General features: G+C 43.0%; 1 protein-coding gene across 1 annotated transcript; it reads left to right on the top strand.

The window, feature by feature from the left end:
• Positions 1-22,147, top strand: LOC138954804 (uncharacterized). Its single transcript, XM_070326570.1, has 12 exons — positions 1-533; positions 1,581-1,740; positions 3,190-3,360; positions 3,899-3,990; positions 6,595-6,821; positions 7,539-7,786; positions 9,251-9,473; positions 11,476-11,565; positions 12,097-12,308; positions 12,695-12,895; positions 15,667-15,838; positions 16,893-22,147. Exons 1-12 carry the CDS (start codon positions 148-150, stop codon positions 16,997-16,999), a joined length of 2,289 nt encoding a protein of 762 aa, XP_070182671.1. The 5' UTR covers positions 1-147; the 3' UTR covers positions 17,000-22,147.
• The last annotated feature ends 4,769 nt before the right edge of the window (positions 22,148-26,916 follow it).

The raw sequence follows: 26,916 nt of genomic DNA, 5'->3' as shown, positions 1-26,916 counted from the left end.
GAAAGAAAGAACAGGGAACAGCGACAGCGGCCCAAGCTTGTTTACTTTACGCTTTACTTTTCGGTGCATTTTTAAAAAGAGAACCTCTAGAACTTCCATCAGTGCTCCTAAAAAAAAAGAGAAATATCTTGTGATCATTCATCTGCCATGGCGACAGTTCCAAACGTCGTAAAGTTGCTTCTAGGTTGCTCGTTCGTGAGTATCTGCCATGGCCGACAGTTTCGGTCTCGTGACCAGAACATGATCGTGCAGAGATTCTCCATTCCAGCCGACGATGATTATCCTTTCCGAAATATTTCGCTTCCTTGGGATCAGAGGGTACAGGATCTCGTCTCTCGCCTCACGCTGGAAGAAATTCAGCAGCAGATGTCGAGGGGCGGAGCAGGGCAACACGGCGGACCAGCACCTGCCATCCCTCGTTTGGGCATTGGACCCTACCAGTGGGACACTGAGTGCTTGAGGGGCGATGCCAATGCGCCAGGCAAAGGGGCGACAGCCTATCCGCAGTCCATTGGATTGTCTGCAGCTTTCAGGTGTTAATCAATATTTTATTGTCTCAGATCATGACTAACTTCACTGACTAAAAGTCGTAGCTGGATTGACTGGATGCATTAGGGATGGGGTGGGGGATGTTGGTGGTCACTGGAAAGCGAACACTAGCATGAGGAATAGTTTAAAAGGAACAGAATGTACTAGGGTAGTGGTAGTACTGGTACCTGTTTTTTTCTGTTTACTGTTAACATACCCAAATACAACATGTAAGCAAATATATTAGGCCACAAAAAAAAATAGGTGTGGTTACGGTAACATAGCCAAAAAAAATAGGGTAGGTAGGTAGGCAATCACTTTTTTTTTTTTTTTACTTTTTTTCTAATGTGTACAAATTAAACCTACTTGACAGGGAAATAAGTGTGCGACTCGGGCGCTTTCGCTTTCATTGCGTTTTTTGCACTCGTTTTTATTTTTTTTTAATTTTTTGACAAATGTAATAAAAAGTTATAGGATCGGCCCCTAAAATTAGGGTAGGTCGGGTTACCGTAACCACACCTATTTTTTTTTTAGGCCTTATACAAAGATTGAAAATAAAACATAAACATAAATACCCTAATTTGAGTGGTTCTGAATTTTCTGTGTCTCAATTTTCTGTGTCTGAATTTATTGTGTAAAACTGAATGTGCAGAAACATATTTGTATATTGTATATATATATATAGTGTATATATTTTTTTCTTTTTGGGGTAATGGGACTCATATAGTCATACATGTACTGATGTAGATCTATACATTTTGTGCAGTCATGAATGCAGTGCAAATTTCAGTATAGTTTGAAGAGCTGTATGCATGATGAACATTATATTATGAGTGCATGCACGTATGTGTCTGAAAGAGAAGAAAATAACATTAACATACACACATAAAATATTCCCACTAGCAAAACAGGGTTCAGGAGCTGGCAGAATCAAATGAAAATAGCATAAATTAATCTGCCTAGCTTTTAAAATTGAGACAAATTATTTGATTTGTCAGCATGTTTTTTATAACTTTTAAAATTGAGACAAATTTATCTTTTCATTTGTGCAGTCCAGACTTGATGTTTCGGGTGGCACAAGCAGCTGGCGTGGAGACCCGTGGGAAGCACAACGAGTTTGTCAAAATTAAAAGTTACATCACACACACTGGTGCCAGCTGCTTTTCCCCAGTCATTAACATCATGCGCGACTCAAGATGGGGACGCAATCAGGTAAAACATGGAACAGATAGCTGACATGATCTAAGAAACAAAGGGAAGTAAGCACTCTAAACGCAATGACAAGTGCAGTAGAGTAAATGAGAGTTAAATGCGGAACCATACTCCCGACACCTGAGATAATAACAAGCATTAAATTTAAAAGCAACAAGCGACTATCATCCTCAAAAATAGATAACTGACTAGTTTACTAAATCTTCTTAATCTTCTTCGGCGTTCCAGGATTTTGGGCCTCAGGTCAGACTTCAAGTTTTGTAGCTTGAATAAAGCTAGTGGTCAGGATCAGGGAGTCTTTGGTGCCCCAGAGTTGCTCCTGCAGTGTGGCACCTTGGGGCCAGTGATCTGTTCTGGCTTCCTGGTGGAGCGGGCAGGTCTGCAGGATGTGCTCCGGGGTCTGTGGGCCTGTTTCGCACGGGCAGTTCGGTGTGTGCGACAGACCAAGGCGGTGCATGTGGGCACGCAGTCGACAGTGTCCAGTCCGTAGGTTCTTTCTCTGGACGCCTTCTGCATTCCACTGCACAACCCTGATGGCTGTCGCTGGATGTTGAGTTCGACCAGTCGCTCTACTCTGTCTTCCCCTGGTTCCCGAGTCAACAGAGCCGCCAGTCGCTGAGGTGGACCCCCTTGAGGCTGAGTGTCCGGCACCGCTCCTGCCTGGCAAAGGTCCACGGGAACGACACCATATCGAAATATCTGTCTGAATCTGAGGCATAATCCATACAGGTGGCGTGCGAGCTCGTCTCCCATAAACTTAGTTTAGGTTCCCACACTGTGTCTGGAGTCACAGACAGCATCGCTCCGACTTCGTTGGGGGGTGGTTTGAATTCGGAGTGTCCTTCTCCTAGACTGGTTGCCTGCCATGGCTGATGAGTCCAGTCTGCCCATGGTTTGAATTCAGAGTGTCCCTCTCCTAGACCGGTTGCCTGCCATGGCTGATGAGTTCGGTCTGCCCATGGTTTTATTTACATGAGTATCCTTCTCATGCCCCTTATGACTCGAGGAGAGTTAGCTGATATTAGTCTGACCTCTCTCCGTTGACCTGTCCAGCATGCGAGACGCTACCAGAAGTTTTGACACTCCCGCTGGCATAGCTCTCGGGGTCACAGAAGTACTCAAGCTCCCACACCTCGTCAAGGAATCAGCCGTGTGTGGAGAGTTTACTAAATGACTGTCTTATGACTGAAGGATAGACTCACCAACTTTATGAATCAGTAAATGCATAACTAGCTAACCGTGCAATTTTTCAGATTTAAGACTTATTTTTTAGAGACCTAATTTGCACATAAAATTGTATGAAATTGTAATTGACAGGTGGTCGCCAGGGCAGGTTCAACTAAAAGTGAAACAGTTTCAAACCAGCTCAATCACTGCTATGTGTGTGTTCGCGTTTGTGTGTGTGTGTATGTGTTATCTTTTTGTTTTCAATCCATCTTCACATTCCAGGAAACATATGGAGAGGATCCTTACCTGAGTGGTGTGTATGCAGAAAATTATGTCCATGGTCTCCAAGGCAACGATTCTCGCTACGTTCGTGCCACTGCCGGCTGCAAGCATTTTGATGTTTACGCTGGCCCAGAGAATATTCCAGAATCCAGGATGTCATTTGATGCTAAGGTGAGCTGCCAAACTTTTGCTTGCAGATATAAGAATGATTGATACGGAAACAAGTTATGTATCATTTATTTTTTAGGTAATGCCGGAGAGTTTCCTGTTCTGGCAAAAGTTTGTTTAACTTAGAATATTGGCGAAATCCGTTTGATATGCTTACTTTTATAGTCATGTTGACAGGGTTTTAACATTTAAACAAGCCTGTTTATTCTTGGCATTAAAGCAAACTGCTGGAGACAAAATTGTAAGCCTTTATATATTGTAATTAATGACTTGAGCATTTTGCAAGAGTTGCACTTTTAATAATGATAATAATAACTGGACATTTTTAAGTGCCTAACAACAATTAAAAGTACAACCTACATAAAACAAATTAATCATACAGACACAAATCAAAATTGGTGTGTTCGACGGTTTTGAATTTTTTCGGACAATATGATTCACTTGACAGAATGGGATGCATGTTGACTGTTTTAAGTGCAGTGTATTATGATGGAATAAAACTAACAACAACATTTGTTGTCTCTTTCTTTTAAACGGCCAGGTCTCGGAGCATGACTGGCGGATGACGTTTCTACCTGCATTCCGCAAGTGTGTTGAGGCAGGAACGTATAGTCTGATGTGCAGTTATAACAGGTATGTGTTGTTAGAAATGTGTTCTGTCTATAACTTTCTGCAGCAACACTAAGAGCTGTGCAGACACTATATTTGACCTGATTGAATTATTCGAACAAGACTTTTCAGTTATCATGGTGTAACATCTGTGGCATTCATTTTAAGTTCTGGTTACACAGTATGTAATTATGCATTTCTGTTCCTAGTTTGGTAGTCAAGTAGTTGTACCTTTAGGTGCAGTATACCAGAATTATGAAAGGGGGGGGGGGGGGGGGGAGTCAAAGAGCCTAGGACTTCTCTATTTTATTATCAACATGATGAAGGACGGACAAAGATGACAATAGCAACAACAGTAGCCAACAACAATAAGAAGAATGGAGATAACTACAACAACAACAAGAATGGAGATAAAATAGTTTTTTTTACAATTGTCAGTGTTTCGAAATAAGTCTATCTGGGTTTTAATGCATTTTGGAAAAATTGTATTCCTTGAGGTTGAGGCTGATAGTATAACCAGGGGTGTACCTTAACTTTTTTTGCTACCGGCCAGGGGGGCCGGTAAGTCAAAATTTGAACCGGCCCCCCAAAATTCCAACCGGCCCCCAACCAGCCGGGATTTCCAACCATATCAACGGCTCGTAGATCGCGCGTTGGCCGCGACAAACACACAAAAACCTACATTTATACAAACAATGCTCACATGCTTATTTTAAATGCCACAAACAAACACAAGACATAAACAAACTTTGTATGTTTGGGGTGCTTTAATTATTCACTATGGTTCAATAACAAAGCAAACAGTAAAGTATCAATTCAATGAAGAAAACATTTTATCAAATCAACATTCACCCACTCACTGTCACTCAGTTAACCTCACTCATAGTAGTCAAATGCACACCCTCATAATTATATAGTCATACCATTAATCATTTACATGCAAAGGGAAACAATCACACACAAGTCATCCCCTTTCTCAGTGTCACACAATCACACATTAACTTTCACTCTGTCTCGTAATTGCCAGTCTTAAAAAGTTGCAGAATCTTTGGCACATCTAAATCTCTAAACACAAATTTACCTCCTGGTATCACATTCTGATCACAAGTAAAGTTGAACAAATGAGTTTAAAAAGTCAATAACACGGTGTTAAACCACCACCAGGTCTAAATCTCTAAACACAAATTTACCTCCTGGCAGTCAGGCACACATTAACACTACACATAACTACAAGTAACAAATCACAATCTATTGCAAGAATAACAGTTACTGAAAGTCCACACAAACTCACTGGCACATAACATTTTAATTTAATACATAAAGTATCACATTCTGATCACAAGTTGAACAAATGCACATCTAAATCTGAGTTATCTCTAAACACAAATTTACCTCCTGGTATCACATTCTGATCACAAGTAAAGTTGAACAAATGAGTTTAAAAAGTCAATAACACGGTGTTACACCACCAGCAGGTCTAAATCTCTAAACACAAATTTACCTCCTTTTCGACACACAGCACAATGCATCTCCTGTTTCGTGTCGTCGTACACGAGCCATTCTCTTTCTTCGCCGGTATCTGTCCTCTTCCATCTTTCCTGCCATTTTCTCTGCAGTGTTTCGTTAACATACTGTCTCTTTTTACCTCTTTTTTCATCGTCCGTTCTCTGGTTTTTTTGCGGCGGGGGAGTGACAGTGTCAATAAATCTCCACATGTTTACAAGCGTGTGCACAGCCGTGGGGAACTTCCGGAGGTGGTCGCGTTAGACGCGAGAAACATGGCGTCCGATATTATAGCAGACGAACCGCGCGAGATCTTTGTTCGCCGGCCGTTCCGATCGACTGCGTTCATCGAAATTTGAACTCGCCAGGCGGGCGATTTCAGAGGAATTTCGAACTCGCCCGACGCGATTTGAAGTCGCCGCTGGCGAGCGGGCGAGCGCCAAAACTCAGCCCTGTATAACACTGAACTCCAATGTGCATGTTTTCGTGAAAGAAAGTCATTATATTGAGCCGACATTGCATTTTCATAAGATTCAAAAATATGCACATCAGAGTTGTTTATTCACTTGACTTGACTTGATCAGCGGTGGAGGCCCGTGAGGGTCTGTTCACCGCTCCAAAGTTGATGTAAAAAATACACAAAAAGGTGACAATGCATGGTGGTGTGTAAAAACAAAAAATCTATATCACAATCTGGGTCATATTTTGAGGGTAGATTTTTCCAGTGTGCATCCAGTCTACTCTTGAGGCTGATGCATTTTTCTTCTTCTTGTCGTTCGCTGTTAGATCGTCAGTCCGGACTGCAGGGCGAAACGTGCTGTCCTCTCTAAGTCCTCTCTGGGGCCGTATAGCTTCTTTTGTAGCGCTGTCTCCTCTGGCCAGATGGTGTCCCTCAGAGCACTGTGGTATGGACAAGCCTGCAGGATGTGCTCTGCTGTCTGATTCTTGCCACATGGACATTATGCATTTTAAGATGCTGATGCATTTTGAGTGACACTATCGGCGTGTTTGCATTTATGCCTCACTTTCAAAGAATACAACTTTTCCATACTGCACAAAAAACCCTGACAGAGTTAATTATTTCCGTAAAACGGCTATATATACCCCAGACATCTGTTTTTCCAGTATCAATGGAGTTCCCTCCTGCGCCAACGAGAAACTTCTCACTGACATTTTGCGGGCGGAGTGGAAGTTCAAGGGGTACATCATAAGCGACCAGGCGGCCATTGAATTCATTGTCGATGCCCACCACTACCTGAAAAACAGCGTTGACACTGTCGCTGCGTGTGTCAATGCGGGATGTAATCTGGAACTCTCCTCCAACCTTGTCACACCGGTGTACTTTTCTATGCGTGAGTTACTTTTTTGTGATAATATTCTGTATAATTAGAGTAAAGAGTCATTTCTGAGTGTTTTACACTAAGTGTAGATCTGAATCAGAATTTCAGCAGGTCTTTTGTGTACTGAGGCATCAAAGGGAAGAATTCGTCTTACTTAATCCTCTGTAAGGTTTTGGATACGTTTTCTAAAACCCAGAATTGGTTCGAAGATTTGGACATTGACAACTGCATGGAACAAGCATCAGTTTGTGTAAATTGTATGTGTGCACATGTGTATCATGTAAATAGCCTTTATAAGAATCTGAATGTTTTTAAACCACTATCACCCCACTCCCGATTTCTTCCCTTCACTCCCGATTTCCCCCATTGTCCTCAACACAACATTCCCCCCACCTATCTTGTGCATGTGATTCTGGTATAGTGCAGCCCCAACTTTAACTTTAAGACCCTGTCATTTGTATTGATACAGTGGAACGAACCCCCCTTTTAAGACCCCCCAATTTAAGACTCCCTTCTTTTTAACACCTGATTTTCTAAGATTTTTGGAGGTCTTAAAGGGGGGGGGGGGGGGGGGTTCCACTGTAGCGCCTGTAAATTTACCTGCATTTTACAACTTCCTCTCTTTTAAGACCTGATTTTCTTGTCCATTGGGGGGGGGGGGGGGGGGGGATGGGGCACTATGTTTGCATGAAGTTTAAAATAATTTTAGCATTGCGCTGAAACGTACAGTGGACGCCCTCAAACAAGGCAAACTGACGGAGGCTATGGTGAGAGAGCGTGTGTCGCCTCTGTTCTACACTCGCATGAGACTGGGCGAGTTCGATCCTCCCCAAATGAACCAGTACAACAAACTCTCCAATGATGACGTGGAGAGCCCTGAGCACGAACAGCTGGCGGTGGAAGCGGCCATGAAATCCTATGTGCTGTTGAAAAATGATGGGCTGTTGCCGTTCAATGGACAATTGAACACTGTTGGGGTGAGTGTGAATGCATACGACTTAATTGGGCGGTGGATTGAGCTTTGGGTGAGCCTACTCTAGACAAATTCCTGGTTCAGGTAGAAATAAAGGCCGTCCTTAATTGAGCCTGAAGTTGACTTCATGAAGTCTTTTAACTGAAAATTCAGTGCCAAAGCTTCATGCAGCCAGCCTGAAGTCGACTTCATGAAGTCTTTTAACCGAAAATTCAGTGCCAAAGCTTCATGCAGCCAGCCTGAAGTTGACTTCATGAAGTCTTTTAACCAAAAATTCAGTGCCAAAGCTTCATGCAGCCAGCCTGAAGTCGACTTCATGAAGTCTTTTAACCAAAAATTCAGTGCCAAAGCTTCATGCAGCCAGCCTGAAGTCGACTTCATGAAGTCTTTTAACCGAAAATTCAGTACCAATGCTTCATGCAGCCAGCCTGAAGTCGACTTCATGAAGTCTTTTAACCGAAAATTCAGTGCCAAAGCTTCATGCAGCCAGCCTGAAGTCGACTTCATGAAGTCTTTTAACCAAAAATTCAGTGCCAAAGCTTCATGCAGCCAGCCTGAAGTCGACTTCATGAAGTCTTTTAACCAAAAATTCAGTGCCAAAGCTTCATGCAGCCAGCCTGAAGTCGACTTCATGAAGTCTTTTAACCGAAAATTCAGTGCCAAAGCTTCATGCAGCCAGCCTGAAGTCGACTTCATGAAGTCTTTTAACCGAAAATTCAGTGCCAAAGCTTCATGCAGCCAGCCTGAAGTCGACTTCATGAAGTCAAAATCACTTAATTTATTTGAGGCATAATTAAGAGCTGGTTGACCAGTAGGCTGTATGTGACCTTTCCTGCATAGTGTGTGTGTGGCAATCCTCCTGTTTAGCCTTGTGTTGGGTTTGTTGTCACAGTAAATGCAGCAAATGATATTCATTCTTCTTTTAATAACATGACATCACGTCCAAGGGGCTGTTTTTGGAGATGCCTATGTGCATGGGTGGATTGGTGTCTATGTCGGTGTGTTTTGGGAGACGGAAATGTGCGTCGGTGGATGGGTGTATATCTTTATGTAGGTGGGTTTTGGGAGATAGACATGTGCCTGGTTGGATGGGGGCATGTATGTGGAGGTGTTTTGGGTGATTGTAAGACATGCATCGCGTGGGTAGATGGGTGTCTGTATGTGGAGGTGTTTTGGGTGATTGTAAGACATGCGCGTGGGTAGATGGGTGTCTGTATGTGGAGGTGTTTTGGGTGATTGTAAGACATGCGCGTGGGTAGATGGGTGTCTGTATGCAGATGTGTGGGTGTTGTTGGATAGGATAGTGTAATAGGCATGATAAAAAACACGATTCTTGCTTTCTGACGGATGTCCAGGTATATTTAGCTCCTTTGCTGACACGTTTCTTTCTAAAAAAGTGTGATTTTATGGTACCAAGCACATCAGACAATTTCAGTATATTTCACTGCTTTTGATTGCATCTGTACAGATTGTTGGTCCGTTCGCCAATGACTCCAACGAAATACAAGGCACCTACAACCCAGTTCCCTCCCCTGGCATGACAGTGACCGCCCTTGAAGGGTTGCGGCCCCTTGCTGGTGTAGTGAAATACGCTGCGGGCTGTCCCAAAACCACTTGTGGACAGGTGGATACAGATGCTGTGCGCACCGCAGTGACCGGCACAAAGGTCAACTTTGTCATGGTCGGCACAGGTGAGTGGAGGCAGTTCCACTTTCATGGTTGATCACTGTAACTTTGTACGCTTCCCCTGAAAGCGGCGTATGGCTGCTTAAATGGCAGGGTAAAAACAGTCATAGACGTAAAAGTAGTGGGAGTTTCAGCCCATGAACGAAGAAGAAGATCACTGTAAGGGGAGGACAGTGGAACCCTCCTTTTAAGACCTCCAGAAAATCAGGTCCAAAAAAAAAGGGAGTCTTAAAAATGTAAATATACAGAGGCTATAACAAAAAATCTGAGAAAACGGAGTCTTACATGGAGGTAGTCTTAAATCGGGGTGTCTGAAAAGGGGGGGATCCATTGAAGCATGATCTGTATCTTTTCTTTTCATTTTATTTATAAGGCCAAAAAGAAAAATATGTCTGTTTCCGGTAACATCGCCGAAAAAAAATAGGGTCGGTCTGTCGGTTTTTATTTTTTTTAATTTATTTTTTTACCTTGTTCTTACGTTTTGTTAACGTCTTTTTTCGTGTTTTTTTTTTGAATTTTTATAAACGATTCCTTAGTTTACTTACAATTATTTAGCACATGTTTTTGACCTAGATATATTGAAACTAAATAAAGTATACTTGACTTCATTTTTTTATTCTTTCACATTTTTTTTTGTGTGTGCGAAAAGCGAAAAAAAAACCTTTAGGGTCGGTGCTTAAAAATAGGGTCGGTCGAGTTACCGGAAACAGACATATTTTTCTTTTTGGCCTAAATTCTTGTTGTTGCTGTATGCATTGTTTACTTTGTTCTGCTACTTGTTCTCTTTTTTATATTTAGTCAAGTTTTGACTAAATATTTTAACATCGAGGGGGAATCGAAACGAGGGTCGTGGTGTATGTGCGTGTGTCTGTCTGTGTGTGTGTGTAGAGCGATTCAGACTAAACTACTGGACCGATCTTTATGAAATTTGACATGAGAGTTCCTGGGTATGAAATCCCTGAACGTTTTTTTCATTTTTTTGATAAATGTCTTTGATGACGTCATATCCGGCTTTTCGTGAAAGTTGAGGCGGCACTGTCACGCCCTCATTTTTCAACCAAATTGGTTGAAATTTTGGTCAAGTAATCTTCGACGAAGCCCGGACTTCGGTATTGCATTTCAGCTTGGTGGCTTAAAAATTAATTAATGACTTTGGTCATTAAAAATCTGAAAATTGTAAAAAAAAATAAAAATTTATAAAACGATCCAAATTTACGTTTATCTTATTCTCCATCATTTGCTGATTCCAAAAACATATAAATATGTTATATTCGGATTAAAAACAAGCTCTGAAAATTAAATATATAAAAATTATTATCAAAATTAAATTTTTGAAATCAATTTAAAAACACTTTCATCTTATTCCTTGTCGGTTCCTCATTCCAAAAACATATAGATATGATATGTTTGGATTAAAAACACGCTCAGAAAGTTAAAACAAAGAGAGGTACAGAAAAGCGTGCTATCCTTCTTAGCGCAACTACTACCCCGCTCTTCTTGTCAATTTCACTGCCTTTGCCATGAGCGGTGGACTGACGATGCTATGAGTATACGGTCTTGCTGAAAAATGGCATTGCGTTCAGTTTCATTCTGTGAGTTCGACAGCTACTTGACTAAATATTGTATTTTCGCCTTACGCGACTTGTTTTTTATTATTATCTCATCTTGCTTTTCTTCTTCCCTTTCTTTTGTATTTCTGTCCTCCTTTTCCTCTTTGATATTTTGTTCCCGTTGTTTTCTTTTCATTCACTTATAGCTTTTCACTGGAAAAGAGTAGATATACAGTGGAACAGAAGAAAACAGAGAATCAGCCTGTACAAAGCAGAATCTCAAACAAAAATTGTTAAAGCCAGGTTATGCATTTTCTGCAAGGATGAAATTATCTCATACACATCTTTGCCCATTGTGCTTTACAGTAGTCTGGTTGATCTTTCTTTTTTTCAGCGGTCATGGTTAGTTTGCCCGACTGTGCTGAGTAATGGTTTGGTGGTTGCATACTTGCCACAGGTTCCACGATAGAGGCTGAGGGCAGGGACAGACTGAACTTGGAGCTGCCGGGACAACAGAAGCAGCTGATTCTTGATGTTCTGCAATATGGTATGTGTAGCGGCACATGAAGTTTCATACTAAGTTAAAACAAAAAAGTAAGTTTGTGATGGCAGGTTAAAAAAAAAGTAAAAGTTTTTTTTTTTTTTTGATTTTTATTTACTCTGGTGCATGTGGCTTTTTATTGCTCAGAAGTTGTTCCAGTTGTGTCCGCTGGATGTCAGAGAAGAATAGCTTTGTTTGCAATCGAGATTTGTAATTTTTATGTACTTTTTTTTTGAAGAGGCACAAACATATTCTTGGGTCGGTTGGAAAAGATAGGGTTGGTCAGAAAATCCGAAACACAACATCCTCAGCATCGATCTTAGAAAGTCTTTGGAACATGTTCTATTTTATTACTTTGTCACATACAGTGGTAACTGCCATGTATGGCCCTTCCAATGAGAGGACACCTGCCATGAAAGAACACCTGCTGTTGTCCCTTTTGGCTGGTCCCAAGGTTTTTGTTTGTCACACGTACCACTGTATTTGTTAATATTCGGACATTACTGACTGGACATTTTGAATGTTTCATTCTGACAGCTCCCAAAACACCGCTGGTTCTGGTAGTGTTCAGTGCTGGTCCGGTCAACATTTCTTTCGCTGACGTTGACCCCGGGGTGTCAGCGATACTGCAGTGCTTCTTCCCTGCCCAGGCCACTGGCCTTGCGCTGAGACACGTCCTGCTGAACGACATCCCTGGTAGCGCCCTGGCCGGTAGGACGCCGTACACCTGGCCTTACTTTGCATCACAGGTAATCCAAAAACAGACTGCTAACGTTCCAAAGTTATTGGAACATTTAATTTATGAAAGAAACCCAATGTTCTTTAAAGCGAACAGACAGACAAACACTTATGGTGCAGATAATGAACTTAGCTTAGAAAGCATTGCTGTTCTCAGTCTCGGTCAAGAATGATGGTCAGTCATCTTTTTACATCACAGGTAATGGTTGCGGTTGCGTTTCAAATAAAGTTATTAGTTGTTATTTTGCTGATCATTTGTAAAGTGCAGGCATTTTGCTAGAATTTAAATTCTGTTTGCAAATTTGCACACATTAAAAAAAAAAGAAAATGTCCCTAAACATTTTGGCGTTTAAAAAAAAGTTTTACTGTTAATTTTGGCGTCATCTTCCTATTTCAGCTTCCTCCTATGGTGAACTATTCCATGGTGGGCAGAACGTATCGCTACTTTGAAGGAGAGCCTCTGTACCCCTTTGGCTATGGACTCTCCTACGCGACCTTCACCTACTCTAACCTGGAGGTACCTGCTACAGTTGCTGGTGGCAACGACCTTCAGGGTCAGGTCAACGTTCAAAACACGGGCAAAGTGGACTCTGACGAGGTAACTGGTATAGCAGATGGGCTTGTGATTATCTTTGACGCACATAGATTTTGTGTAATGGATGATGTTCAGGAAATAACTCTTTCAGGTTTCTATGTGTTGTGCATAGCTGTCAACCCTCCTGGATTTTCCGGGAATCTCACGAATTTGACAACTTCTCCCTGCTCATATTCAAGACTAAACGGTCCCCCTGGACCCCCTGGCTCCTGGATTTTGACTTCAAAAGGTTGGCAGCTATGGTTGTGGAAGAATTGCTTTCCCTTGTTTCCATGGAAACACCGAGGCAAGCCTACAGTGTCACGTGTAGCTTGCCTCAGTGTTTCTATGGAAACAAGGAAAAGCAACTCTTCCACAACCCACAAAAACCTGACAGTTATTTCTGGAATTGGTCTATTTGAATAGCTCTTGTGCTTTTTGTGAAGGTGGGGTTAGGAGGGACAGGGGCTTAGGGGCTTTACACTCAAAACAAAAAGGCAGATGAACAGAAAAATAAAGACTGACAACTAATCACGCCCTTGCATTTCTGTATTCATGCATGGTTACAAAACAAAACAAAACTAAACAAGTCGCGTAAGGCGAAATTACTACATTTAGACAAGCTGTGGAACTCACAGAATGAAACTGAACGTAGTCCGCCGCTAGTGCAAAAGGCAGTGAAAGTGACGAGCCTATTTGGCGCGGCAGCGGCTGCGCTGTGCTTCATAGCACGCTTTACTGTACCTCTCTTCGTTTTAACTTTCTGAGCGTGTTTTTAATCCAAACATATCATATCTACATGTTTTTGGAATCAGGAACCGACAAGGAATAAGATGAAATAGTTTTTAAATCGATTTCGGAAATTTAATTTTGATCATAATTTTTATATTTTTAATTTTCAGAGATTGTTTTTAATCCAAATATAACATATGTATATGTTTTTGGAATCAGAAAATGACGAAGAATAAGATGAAATTGTTTTTGGATCGTTTAATAAAAAAATAATTTTAATTACAAGTTTCCGATTTTTAATGACCAAACTCACTCATTAGTTTTTAAGCCACCAAGCTGAAATGCGATACCAAACCCCGGCCTTCGTTGAAAATTGCTTTGCCAAAATTTCAATCAATTTAATTGAAAAATGAGGGTGTGACAGTGCCGCCTCAACTTTTACAAAAAGCCGGATATGACGTCATCAAAGGTATTTATCGAAAAAATGAAAAAAACGTCCGGGGATATCATACCCAGGAACTCTCATGTCAAATTTCATAAAGATCGGCCCAGTAGTTTAGTCTGAATCGCTCTACACACACACACACACAGACACACAAGACACACACACACACACACACACATACACCACGACCCTCGTCTCGATTCCCCCCTCTATGTTAAAACATTTAGTCAAAACTTGATTAAATGTAAAAACACACACACAAATGTCAGTAATTTGTGAGCTGGCTAGAAATCAGCATTTCTCAGAGAGAGGTGCATGTTGACATTGCTTGAGATTCAATTTTGGAAGAGTTTTAATTAAAAGTGTAATTAACTTTACATAGATCAAATTCTATTTGACATCAGCTTAATTCCAGTATTATTAGGCCTAAAAAGAAAATAGGTGTGGTTACGGTAACCCGACCTACCCTATTTTTAGGGGCCGACCCTATAACTTTTTATTACATTTGTCAACAAAAAAAGAAAAAAAACAAACAAAAAAAACGAGTGCAGGAAACGCAATGAAAGCGACAGCGCTCAAGTCGCACACTTATTTCCCTGTCAAGTAGGTTTAATTTGTACACATTAGAAAAAAAAGTTACCAAAAAAAAAAGTGATTGCCTACCTTCCTACCCTATTTTTATATTTAGTCAAGTTTTGACTAAATATTTTAACATCGAGGGGGAATCGAAACGAGGGTCGTCGTGTGTGTGCGTGTGTGTGTGTGTCTGTGTGTGTGTGTAGAGCGATTCAGACTAAACTACTGGACCGATCTTTATGAAATTTGACATGAGAGTTCCTGGGTATGAAATCCCCGAACGTTTTTTTCATTTTTTTGATAAATGTCTTTGATGACGTCATATCCGGCTTTTCGTGAAAGTTGAGGCGGCACTGTCACGCCCTCATTTTTCAACCAAATTGGTTGAAATTTTGGTCAAGTACTCTTCGACGAAGCCCGGGGTTCGGTATTGCATTTCAGCTTGGTGGCTTAAAAATTAATTAATGACTTTGGTCATTAAAAATCTGAAAATTGTAAAAAAAAATAAAAATTTATAAAACGATCCAAATTTACGTTTATCTTATTCTCCATCATTTGCTGATTCCAAAAACATATAAATATGTTATATTCGGATTAAAAACAAGCTCTGAAAATTAAATATATAAAAATTATTATCAAAATTAAATTGTCGAAATCAATTTAAAAACACTTTCATCTTATTCCTTGTCGGTTCCTGATTCCAAAAATATATAGATATGATATGTTTGGATTAAAAACACGCTCAGAAAGTTAAAACGAAGAGAGGTACAGAAAAGCGTGCTATGCAGCATAGCGTAACCACTACCCCGCTCTTCTTGTCAATTTCACTGCCTATGCCGTGAGCGGTGGACCACGAGTATACGGTCTTGCTGCGTTGCATTGCGTTCAGTTTCATTCTGTGAGTTCGACAGCTACTTGACTAAATATTGTATTTTCGCCTTACGCGACTTGTTTTTTGCCTATGTTACCTTAACCACACCTATTTTTTTGGGGGGGCCTTACAGGATTTGAGTTTTAGTTCAGTTGTTGTTGCTGTTTTCAGGTAGTGCAGGTGTATATCAGTTGGCTAGACTCCTCTCTCCCGGCCCCCAAGCGGCAGCTAGCCTGGTTTGACCGCATCACCATACCAGCTGGCAAGACCGTCACCGTCAAGTTCACCGTCACCGCACGCTCCATGGCACTGTGGCTGGCACAGGGCTGGCAGATCACACAGGGTGAGTGGAATTTTCAGAATTGATTTCATAAGTGACATCTACATTGCTCTCTTCTTCTTCTTCTTCTTCTTCCATTTAACGCCCAGGGTCAACATTCTGACTATTAGTGGCGCATTGAGACTTAATGCCGTGTGAGATGGAATTTTTTTACTTTATTCCAAGTCCCACGGGTATTTGATGGACATTTTTATCTATGCCTATACAATTTTGCCAGGAAAGACCCTTTTGTCAATCGTGGGATCTTTAACGTGCACACCCCAATGTAGTGTACACGAAGGGACCTCGGTTTTTCGTCTCATCCGAAAGACTAGCACTTGAACTCACCACCTAGGTTAGGAAAGGGGGGAGAAAATTGCGGCCTGACCCAGGCCTGAACACGCAACCTCTCGCTTCCGAGCGCAAGTGCGTTACCACTCGGCCACCCAGTCCCACCCTCTCGATTAACTATTAACACTGATGTGTATATCATGTTGTGTGCGCTAAATATGACACTCTTTTCTTTCTAAAATATGCACGTGGGAGCCACGATTCATTGTCAATTGTCAATGGCAATGCATTGTTCGCTGACAACATGTTTTGGTTGAGGTCACATGGGTTTGGCTTGAGGTAACTTGAGTTTTGAAAAACACAGGTGCTTTAGTGACCAAGCATTCGGCAGCGAATTGTGGCTCCAATGTGTGTATTATTGAAAAAAAGGGTGTCATTCAAAGCGCACGCTGCATGTAGTAAGGTCGATATTGTGTTGCAAGCAAGACTAAAATTACTGTCTTTCTACCAGAACACAGCAAAACAATAATACCCTATCTAAATCACGACTTACTTCCCTTGGACTGTAACTTCACACAATAAAAAATTTTCCTCTTAGGTATTAATAATGTATAGTCATCCCTCTGTTGTTGCAGGCTAGACTAACACTTTCTTTCTACCAGAACACAGCAAAACAAAAATACCCTATCCAAATCACGAATTACTTCCCTTGGACTGTAACTTCACACCAAATAAATGTTCCCTGGCAGTGTTGCAGATGTACATTAATAACTGTGTTGTGTTGCAGGCAAGATGATGGTGTACGCAGGAGGTCAGCAGCCAGGTCAGAAGAAGGTAGCCCCGTCCAACGTCCTGTCACAGCCCTTTGCTATCACCGACACAGTGCAGCTGTGATTATTTTTTCATCGTCTGGCCTTGGAGCGCAGCGATTCAAGAACTGCTGATATGTGATAAAGTCTCGTATGACAGGCAACAAGCTTTTGATTTTTAAGATTTTAGGTGGGAGCAGGGCTTCCCAAACTTAATGCCGAACAAAAATTTTACTAGAAATATATGGAGAGGTCCTGTGACGTTCAAAACCTGAAAAAAGAGCGGGTCCCAGGATTTTTTATTTCATTTCATTACTTTATTGTCCCATCGCTGGGATATTCGGGTCGCTACCTCCCAGTGGAAAGCTAGCAGCAACGGAGTCGCGCTACCCAGGTGTTTAGGTGTATTCAGCCACATGCACTTATGGCAGAATGACTAAGGTCTTTTACGTGCCATTGTGATGACACGGGGGTGGGACATGGCTTCCGTCTCTGAATCTGCACATAAATTTGACCCGTGTCCGTCCCATGCACTACATAACACTACATGCATACCATGGGTACCGTTTTCAGAAAGTGTTCTGCCAGATCTGTACCCATGCAAATTTACAGAGTTGATTTAACTAATATGACCATAATGTTTTCTGAAGGGGTAAGAGAACTCCCAAAAGTCGGCAGTACATTGAAATGAGTGCTCCAAGGATCAGGTGTTGAGGATGAATGTGCATTCCAAAAGCAAGAATATGAGCCTCCTGTTCCTCGGACCCTCTAAAGTTCCACTGTAAATTATGGTTGGGGGTCCCGGGACTCTCTAAGTAGAGTGTCTGTGGGGGTCTCGGGACCCTCTAAGTAGAGTGTCTGTGGGGGTCCCGGGACTCTCTAAGTAGAGTGTCTGTGGGGGTCCCGGGACTCTCTAAGTAGAGTGTCTGTGGGGGTCCCGGGACTCCCTAAGTAGAGTGTCTGTGGGGGTCCCGGGACTCTCTAAGTAGAGTGTCTGTGGGGGTCCCGGGACCCTCTAAGTAGAGTGTCTGTGGGGAGTCCTGTATGAAAGAAAAATTCAAGTTTTACGCCCTCACGGCAAAGCCATTAGGGGCATGTTACCGGGTTTTATCCCGACTTTAGATGGTGGTATCAGCCATCTGTATCTCCTGTATGAGAAAATTAAGGGACTCAGATATAGGGTGTGCAATATGTAATGCAGAATAAAATGGACTTGTCTTTTTTTTAACTGTTCAACTGCCTTTTTCATTGAGCTGAATGATGTGATAAAATCCAATTAGATACTTGTTTTGTTGGGTATACTTTTCATGCCCTTGGGTTAAGAGTCTATGCAGTGCCTGTGTAAGCTTTTCAGGTGTGTTATTGTTAACATTGAATTTAATATGGCATAATACTGTTATTCCTTTTCTGATTGAGAGCATATTGGTAATTGACTATTGAAATATTTTTAGTGGCATTTTTGTCATGCTTAAAAAAACATCTGTGGTAGTGTTTGAATTTTGGTCTTTTTGTAAAGAACGGAAAGGAGTTGACAATATGATTATTGTGAAACTGTCAATTTAAATACACACATATCGGAACTGCCTTTTATTCCTGTAAAGATGCAATATATTTGAAGTTTTTTCCCCCCTCTATTTTACTCGTCTGCTGTACCGATTCCTTTTGCTTGATTAAGATTTCTTCTTTAGTTTGGATTTCAGGTCTTCTTCTTCTTCTGCGTTCGTGGACTGAAACTCCCTCGTACACTCGTGTTTTTGCACGAGTGGAATTTTACGTGTATGGCCGTTTTTACCCCGCCATTAAGGCAGCCATACGCCGCTTTCGGAGGAAGCATGCTGGGTATTTTCGTGTTTCTATAACCCACCGAACTCTGACATGGATTACAGGATCTTTTCCGTGCGCACTTGGTCTTGTGCTTGCGTGTACACACGAAGGGGGATAAGCCACTAGCAGGTCTGCACATAAGTTGACCTGGGAGATCGGAAAAATCTCCACACTTAACCCACCAGGCGGCAGCGACCGGGATTCGAACCCTCGACCTTCCGATTAAGAGGCCGACGTCTTACCACCACGCCACAGCGCCCGTCTGATTTCAGGTCAAAAACACAATTGTGTTTCATTACCATTCTCAAACTATGTTTGCCTCATAAAAAGGGATGCGCCATTTATCTATAACTTGGAGCATTTTGTAAATAATGATGTGACTTAATTCAGCACATTCACAAAGCTTGTAACATAATTTGCCTTTGAATTACACCCTGATTTTTAAGCCTTATGTGTCTTGCATTTTATCTCCTAGCTGAGTATCTCATGGGGTCAGATAGATCTCCTATCTCATGGGGTCAGTTTTTTAATGGGGTCAGATAGATGTTCCACAGTGTGTTGAGAATCTCGGCATCAGTCAGCAGAAACATATTCCATAAAACATTAGATTCAGGGACTAAAGAAAAATTGGTGTTTATTGCTTTTGTTTCTTGTTATCCTGACTTGCTGAAACTGACATAATATATTTGACCATCATTACGAGTTAACAGTGGCAGTTTGTCTGTCTTAGGTTTGAATCTAACTTTTTCATGACATTCTGTGTCAAGAATTTCACTTGATTGTCTAATCATTTAACTGCTGTAAGAATTGTTTAGGTATGAGTCATAACCAAGAGGGTTTTGGAAACTTCTTACTTTGTAATGTACTTTTTTATGAAAATCTCCTTGTAGTGTTCGGGAAATCTTAACTACAGTTCACACTTTTTGCAGGAGGCATTGATATAGGGCGGGGATATAGCTCAGTTGGTAGCGCGCTGGATTTGTATTCAGTTGGCCGCTGTCAGCGCGAGTTCGATCCCAGGTTCGGCGGAAATTTATTTCACAGAGTCAACTTTGTGTGCAGACTCTCTTCGGTGTCCGAACCACCCCCCGTGTATACTACATTGGGTGTGCACGTTAAAGATCCCACGATTGACAAAAGGGTCTTTCCTGGCAAAATTGCTTAGGCACAGTTAATAATTGTCTACCATACCCGTGTGACTTGGAATAAGGCCGTGAAAGGTAAATATGTGCCGACATGGCTGCAATCTACTGGCCGTATAAAATTTCATCTCACACGGCATCACTGCAGAGCGCCTAGAACTGTACCCACGGAATATGCGCGATATAAGCCTCATTGATTGATTGATTGATATAGCACACAGTACTTCTTCAATAACTTAGTCTTTATGTATGATATGTCTCCTATGATTGGAATATTTTGTACTTGAGTTACATTGACATAGTTTTCCTTTTAACTGTTCTTGTTTGTTTTTTTAATGCAGATTTCAAATCTTCTCTGATATGGATAAATCTTTTATTCTGTATGCCTCTCTGGTCTGAAATCCTCTTTAAAAAAACAGTAGATAAAAAAAATTAAAAAATGGTGACGTGCCTGGGAATTATTCAAGAAACTGGAGTTGTATTGTTCAGATAACTTTGTTTGACAAAGTGCAAATTTGCAATTGCTTTTGTCTGTTCAAACTTTGAAAAAATAACAGTTTTGAATACCGGGTATGTTTTTTCTTATCTTTGGGTGTTTTTTCCATGACTTGCCAGGGTTTTGTATAACTGTGCAAGGCTTGGTTTGTTGTGGCTACCGCATACAGCAAAATGTATGTATTTGTTCTATTTTCCCATTCATTTTGTGTGCATGTGTTGGTGAAACAACTGAGTTTGTATGTTCGGCATATATAGAGTCACTTACTGCTGTGATTTGTGTGCAAAATTAACTGCTCAAACAGATTCACATACATTCCAGGTCTAATTTGAACTGACCATATTTTTTGCAAGTGGTGGCCTCTAGCGCACAATGTTGATTTTATTGCATCATTTTTATGTGGATGAAGTTTAGATTTAAGGAATATAACTGCTGTTATGAATGTACTGTTTTGCTTCTGTTCCTGTTTATATTGTCTATTATACAATTTGACCACAAACACCAAAATAAATGCTTCTGCATAATTATTTGTGGACAGAAACCTACACTCATGCACTTATCTATTTAATACACATGCATGCGCACACACACATACAAGCTAAGGAAGAGCTGTGGGTGACTTGTTTTTTTGTGTAGTGTTTCCTTAGCAAGGATTTGGTTGTTCTTGTCCCTTCAGTCTATTTGGGATAAGATAAGAAAACTTTAAGAAAAATGTATTGTCCATTTTCATTTTACATAAACCAGGCATGGGAATTGAAACAAGTAAAAAAGGCTGAAAATTTGTAAGTAATGGCAGGGGGGTTCTCCAAAGAACCCAATGGTGCAATTCGGTGTCATCTAAGCTCCAAGTTTGCCATTAAATTCAGTTTTTAGAACCATTTTTGCCTCCCCCATTACCCCCCGCGGGTTAGGGGGAAGAATTTACCCGATGCTCCCCAGCATGTCGTAAGAGGCGACTAACGGATTCTGTTTCTCCTTGTACCCTTGTTAAGTGTTTCTTGTATAGAATATAGTCAATTTTTGTAAAGATTTTAGTCAAGAAGTATGTAAGAAATGTTAAGTCCTTTGTACTGGAAACTTGCATTCTCCCAGTAAGGTAATATATTGTACTACGTTGCAAGCCCCTGGAGCAAATTTTTGATTAGTGCTTTTGTGAACAAGAAACAATTGACAAGTGGCTCTATCACCTCTCCCCGTCGCGATATAACCTTCGTGGTTGAAAACGACGTTAAACACCAAATAAAGAAAGCCTCCCCCATTTATCTTTTCGGCGGACACTTTGGCTTTTTCGGCGGAAAAAAAATAAACATGGAAATTTGTCTTTTGGCACCACCGATTCAATTCAGTTATCAGGAAAAACAAGACATTAGATATAGGATCTTAACAACTAATTTTAATGTCTAAACATAATAACAAATAATAATGAAGACAACACATCAGCGTATATTTATGATGTGGGTCGAGATTTTTTCTTTCTCCCTTTTATTCATATCCACAGTTTATGGATGCATACATTATCCACAGATCTCATCTCAGAGATACACGACACTCTTGAGTTTTTGTTACAAGCTAAATTAGATTTCTATCATGTATTATATACAAGCGTTTAGAACTGTACCCACTGAATACGTGCTATATAAACTTCCTATTAATTGATTGATTGATTGATATATCGAGTCAAGATTAGTTGTTGTTTTTTTACTTTTGCACTGTTGAGTAGTTCGACATACTTTTGATATCTGAAAAAAAAAGAGTATTTTTTGCACACTTATTCCAGAGTTTTGTACATTTCTATACAAGTGAGAAAAACAGTGCATGTCTGTCAGTCTATCCTCCTGCCTGTCTGTGTGTGTTTAATTCTCTCATTCTCATTACTTTATTGTCCCATCGCTGGGAAATTCGGGTCGCTTCCTCCCAGTGGAAAGCTAGCAGCAACGGAGTCGCGCTACCCAGGTGTCTGCGTGTTTAGGTGTATTCAGCCACCTGCACTTATGGCAGAATGACCAAGGTCTTTTACGTGCCATTGTGATGACACGGGGGTGGGACATGGCTTCCGTCTCTGGGTCTGCACATAAAGTTGACCCGTGTCCGTCCCGGCCCGAATTCGAACCTGCGACCTTTCGATCACAAGTCCAGCGCTCTACCAAACCTGCACTGAGAAGTTTAAGCCTGCTGGCTACTGACAATACACTGGAATACCTTGCAATCAAAAGAGTACGTATAAGGGAAAGGGTGACTTAACCAGAAATAACAATCATGCAGCTGATTGATAGAAACAAACTCTTTATTCAAACATTCCCATGTATTCAACACTGAAAACACATACACGCACAATCCAAACATAATGCACTATCTAATATGCATACACATACAAATGTCTTTGTTATGTCAACTAAAGGCCACAAAATGAAAACAGAAGAAAAAAAACCTGATAAAAATGGGGAAACTGACAACTCAGGCCTTTTATAATGAAAACTGAACACAGAGAAGTCAGAAAAGACACCTCCAGCCCCCTCCCGCTTCGAAACTGCTTTCAACCAATGTGGGCGTTATTACAGTGTGTATTAAGAATTTGTGTTTGTTCGTGCAGTTACCACTTCTATACGTTTTCAAGTAGACATACATGTAACAACCATATTTGTGATTTGCTTCACTTTGAGAGATTAAGAGAGAGATAAACAGAAAGAGCAAGCTAAAGAGACAGAAAGAGGAGAATTTGTATGTATGCATAGGCATAGATAAAAATGTCCATCAAAATACCCGTGTGACTTGGAATAAAGGCCGTGAAAGGTAAAGTTTCGCCTAACAGGCTTGAGGTTTGCTGGTCGATGTGAATGCGTTATATATTGTGTGTAAAAAATGTTTGTTTGTCTGTCTGTCTGTAAAAAATGGAAAATTTCTAAGTAAATTTTCATTTCATTAATATACTTACCCGAATCACATAAAGCATTTGACTACGTCTGAGATGCTAGGTACTGAAAAAACGCTACCCATCAAAAAACAAACAAAGGGAAGCGACCCCTACCAAAAAAGCTTGAATAGCTATGGTAACAGCCAGGTTCCCTGGGAGTTACCTCCCATATAGCTACTTCCTCTCTGTCACCACGTGACCGCTCATACGGCTTCAGAAAGACTAAAAACCACAAGCGGGGAAGGAGGGAGGGAATTCACTATGTGATTCGGGTAAGTATATTAATGAAATGAAAATTTACTTAGAAATTTTCCATTAAATTACATATTCTTACTCCGAATCACATAAAGCAGATAACATCAACATGGCGGTGGGCAAGAAATAAACTCAAACTCACCATCACGTTCTGGTCAGAACCTGACCAGCTGCTACAAGTGCAGGCAGAGCACGAGAGCCGTCCTGGCGGAGGGCAGAAATGTCCCGAAGATAATAATTCAGGAAAATATCTTCAGAGCGCCAGTACGCAGTAGACAAAACATCATCGAGGCGCATGGAGCGTAGGACTGCGAGCGATGATGCCCATGCCCTCGTTTCATGGGCTCTGGGGGAGTCCAGGGGAAAGGCAGGCAGCGCCCCCCCCCCTGTTTGTGCTACTCCAAACATAAGCTTGCCTTATCAGAGAAGTCACCCACCGGGCCAACGTAACCTTTGAGACATCTCTCTCCCGAGTTGTAAGAAGGGAGAGAAACAATAACTTCTGAGACTTGGAACGCAAGGGCTGAGTGCGCTCCAAGTACAAACGGAGGGCCCGAACAGGGCAGTTGGCCAAATCAGGGTCGTCCGGAGCCAACGCGTTGGTCAGTGCCTTGACTCTAACCAACGGAGAGGCCTGCCCCGGAGTCTGATTTTTGGCCAAAAAATCGGGACGGAAATGCAAAGAGACAGAGCCGTCCGACTCGAAAGAAATATCTTCTGGCAGACCCGACAGGGCGTGGACCTCGCTACCCCGCCGGGCCGTCGCCAACAGAAGAAGAAACAGCGTCTTCCGAGTAAGATTATGCAGACTAGCCTCCCGCAGCGGTTCGAACTCCGAAGACCGCAAGAATGCTAAGACCAGAAAAAGGTCCCACTTGGGGGACGGGCACCTGGACCTGGCCTGCTTGAGAGCAGCACCCTTGATTACTGCTGCAATCACACCCCCGACGTTAATAGATCTACCGATCTGCTTAAGCGTCGCAGAGATAGCTGAGCGCCGGACCCTCAAGGAGGAAACAGACGCACCCTGCGAAAAAAGAAAAGAGAGGTGGTTGGCCACCTGCATAGAGCGAGGCGCCACCGAACTCACCCCCCTCTCCAAGCACCAGGAGGCCCAGGACCTCCAGTGTGAGGCGTAAACAGACGCCGTGGACGCCCTGTGCGAGCGGTCCACCAGATCCAGCGTCAAGGATGACGCTCCCGAGCGCCTCAGTGAGTCCCGAACAACCTCCACACGTGAAGCTTCAGAAGACTGGGCTCCTCGTGTGGAATGCCTGTTCGGGGCTGCACGAGTTCCCCTCGCATAAGGGCGAGAGGAATGGGAGGCCCGTGGGCGAGCCGGAGCAGGTCCGGGAACCAGACCTGCGACGGCCACAGAGGGGCGACCAGCAGAAGAAGAGTCGGCCCCTCCAGCTCCGCCTTTCGAATTACTCGGCTGAGTAATGGGAAAGGCGGAAAGGCGTACGCCTCCAGGCCCGTCCAGGGAATGTCCAGAGCGTTTACTCGCCAAGCCTGAGGATCCGGGAATGGCGAGACAAACACCGGAAGCCTCTTCGAGAACCTTGTGGCAAAGAGGTCCACGAGAGGCTTTTGGACCTGAGCCCAAAGGCGCAGCAGTGCCCCGTGAGTGATGGTCCACTCTGACTGAAGCACTCTGCCGGAGCGACTGAGCTCGTCCGCCAGAGTGTTCAGCCTCCCTGGAAGGTACCTGGCTGAGATCGTGATGTGGTGAAGAGCACACCACTTCAGGATCTCGCAGGTCCTGTCCGAGAGAGACGGGGACCGCGAGCCTCCCTGCTTGTTGATATAGGCGGCCACAGTCGTGTTGTCTGTAAACAGACGAACATGCTTGGCCTGCAGGGAGGGCAGAAACTCGACTAGAGCTAGAGCTACTGCTTCCAGCTCTAGCAAGTTGATATGCCACTGGCTCTGTTCCTCCGACCACAGACCTGACACCGTGTGTAGGTCCGTGTGTGCCCCCCATCCCCGCAGAGAAGCATCTGTAAACAGATCCAAGTCTGGGGGAGGTAGGGCGATCGGAACTCCCTTGCTGATCCATTCCGTGTCCAGCCACGGAAGGGTCGCGGACTGGAACCATCCCTGGAGGGGGACGAGGGCGTTCCAGTCCACCTGAGGAGAGTCCACAAACGGCTTCAGCGCTGCCTGAAAAGGCCGTTTGTGGACCCTGCCCAGAGGAACCAACAGAGCCATGGACTCCATCTGCCCCAAGATGGAGGCGAGAGACCGGAGGGGCGCCTGCAGGAGAGGCAAAGTGGAGCGGATCTGAGCCTGGAGTTTGTCCACCCGACGCTGGGAGGGCTGGACAGTCCAGGCAACCGTGTCGAACGACATCCCGAGGTAGGTGAACGTTTGAGACGGGATCAGCTCCGACTTTGATCGGTTGATCGAGAAACCCAACAAGTGAGCCTCTCGAAGAACCGATTGGGTATGCTGCGAGCAGCCTATCTGGGATTGATTCAGAACGAGCCAATCGTCCAGATAGACCCGCAGACGAACCCCCTGCGACCTCGCCAGAGCGCAAAACTGTCTCACCACCATGGTAAAGATCCATGGTGCGAGAGACAGCCCGAAAGGGAGCGCGCGGAACTGGAAGACCTGATCTCCCCACCGGAAACGAAGCCATTTCCGGTCGGCCGGATGCATGAGAATGTGGAAATATGCATCCGTCAGGTCTATGGAGGTCGCCCAATCTCCTGGGCGCAGAGAGTCCCTGACCGTGGCCGGCGTCTCCATCTTGAACTTGATCTCTCTCAAAAAAGTGTTGAGGAGAGATAAGTCCAAGACGGGGCGCCACGCCCCTGAAGCTTTGGGGACGGCGAAAAGCCGGCCGTAAAACCCCAGTGAGCTTTGGTCCAGGACCCTCTCGACCGCGCCCTTCTGCACCAGGGAGACAATCTCCGCCTGAAGGACGGATCTTGCTTCCTGCGAGGAGGGGGGTCTGAAGAGCGGCGGATGTCGGGAAAGAGGTGCCTTCTCCTCCCGCCATAAGAGACGGAAGCCCGATCTCACAACTCCCACTATCCATTGGCTGTCTACTGATACCATCCAATGGGAAAGTGCCCGGGAGGGGCCTCCCGCCATCACCAGAGTGGAGGGCGGGAGGGTGGTGAGATCGGGAGCGCTTCATTGGGGGTGAGGCTTGCTACTCGAGCCGCCTCGTCCCCTTCCCGACGCCATCCGTTTCTTGCCGCCTCTAGAGCTCTGCTGTGCAGGTCTCTTCTGAGCAGGTTTGGGATGAGAGGCCGGCTGAGACTTCCCTTGCTGGGAAGGCTTAGCTTGCTTCATGCCCTGTAGAGTCATGTCCAGGAATTGAGAATCCTTGTTGGACTGAATCTCCTGTTGCCGAGCGACAA

Source organism: Littorina saxatilis, unplaced genomic scaffold, assembly GCF_037325665.1.
Source record: "Littorina saxatilis isolate snail1 unplaced genomic scaffold, US_GU_Lsax_2.0 scaffold_632, whole genome shotgun sequence".
Lineage (NCBI taxonomy): Eukaryota > Metazoa > Mollusca > Gastropoda > Littorinimorpha > Littorinidae > Littorina > Littorina saxatilis.
The sequence above is the reverse complement of the archived record's forward strand: the minus strand, read 5'-3'. Positions and strand labels throughout refer to the sequence as shown.

Coding starts and splice junctions, on each gene's coding strand:
- LOC138954804 (XM_070326570.1), top strand. CDS start 148: ATGGCGACAGTTCCAAACGTCGTAAAGTTGCTTCTAGGTTGCTCGTTC. Junction 1,741..3,189: donor CAAGATGGGGACGCAATCAG/GTAAAACATGGA, acceptor TTCACATTCCAG/GAAACATATGGAGAGGATCC. Junction 12,896..15,666: donor GCAAAGTGGACTCTGACGAG/GTAACTGGTATA, acceptor TGCTGTTTTCAG/GTAGTGCAGGTGTATATCAG.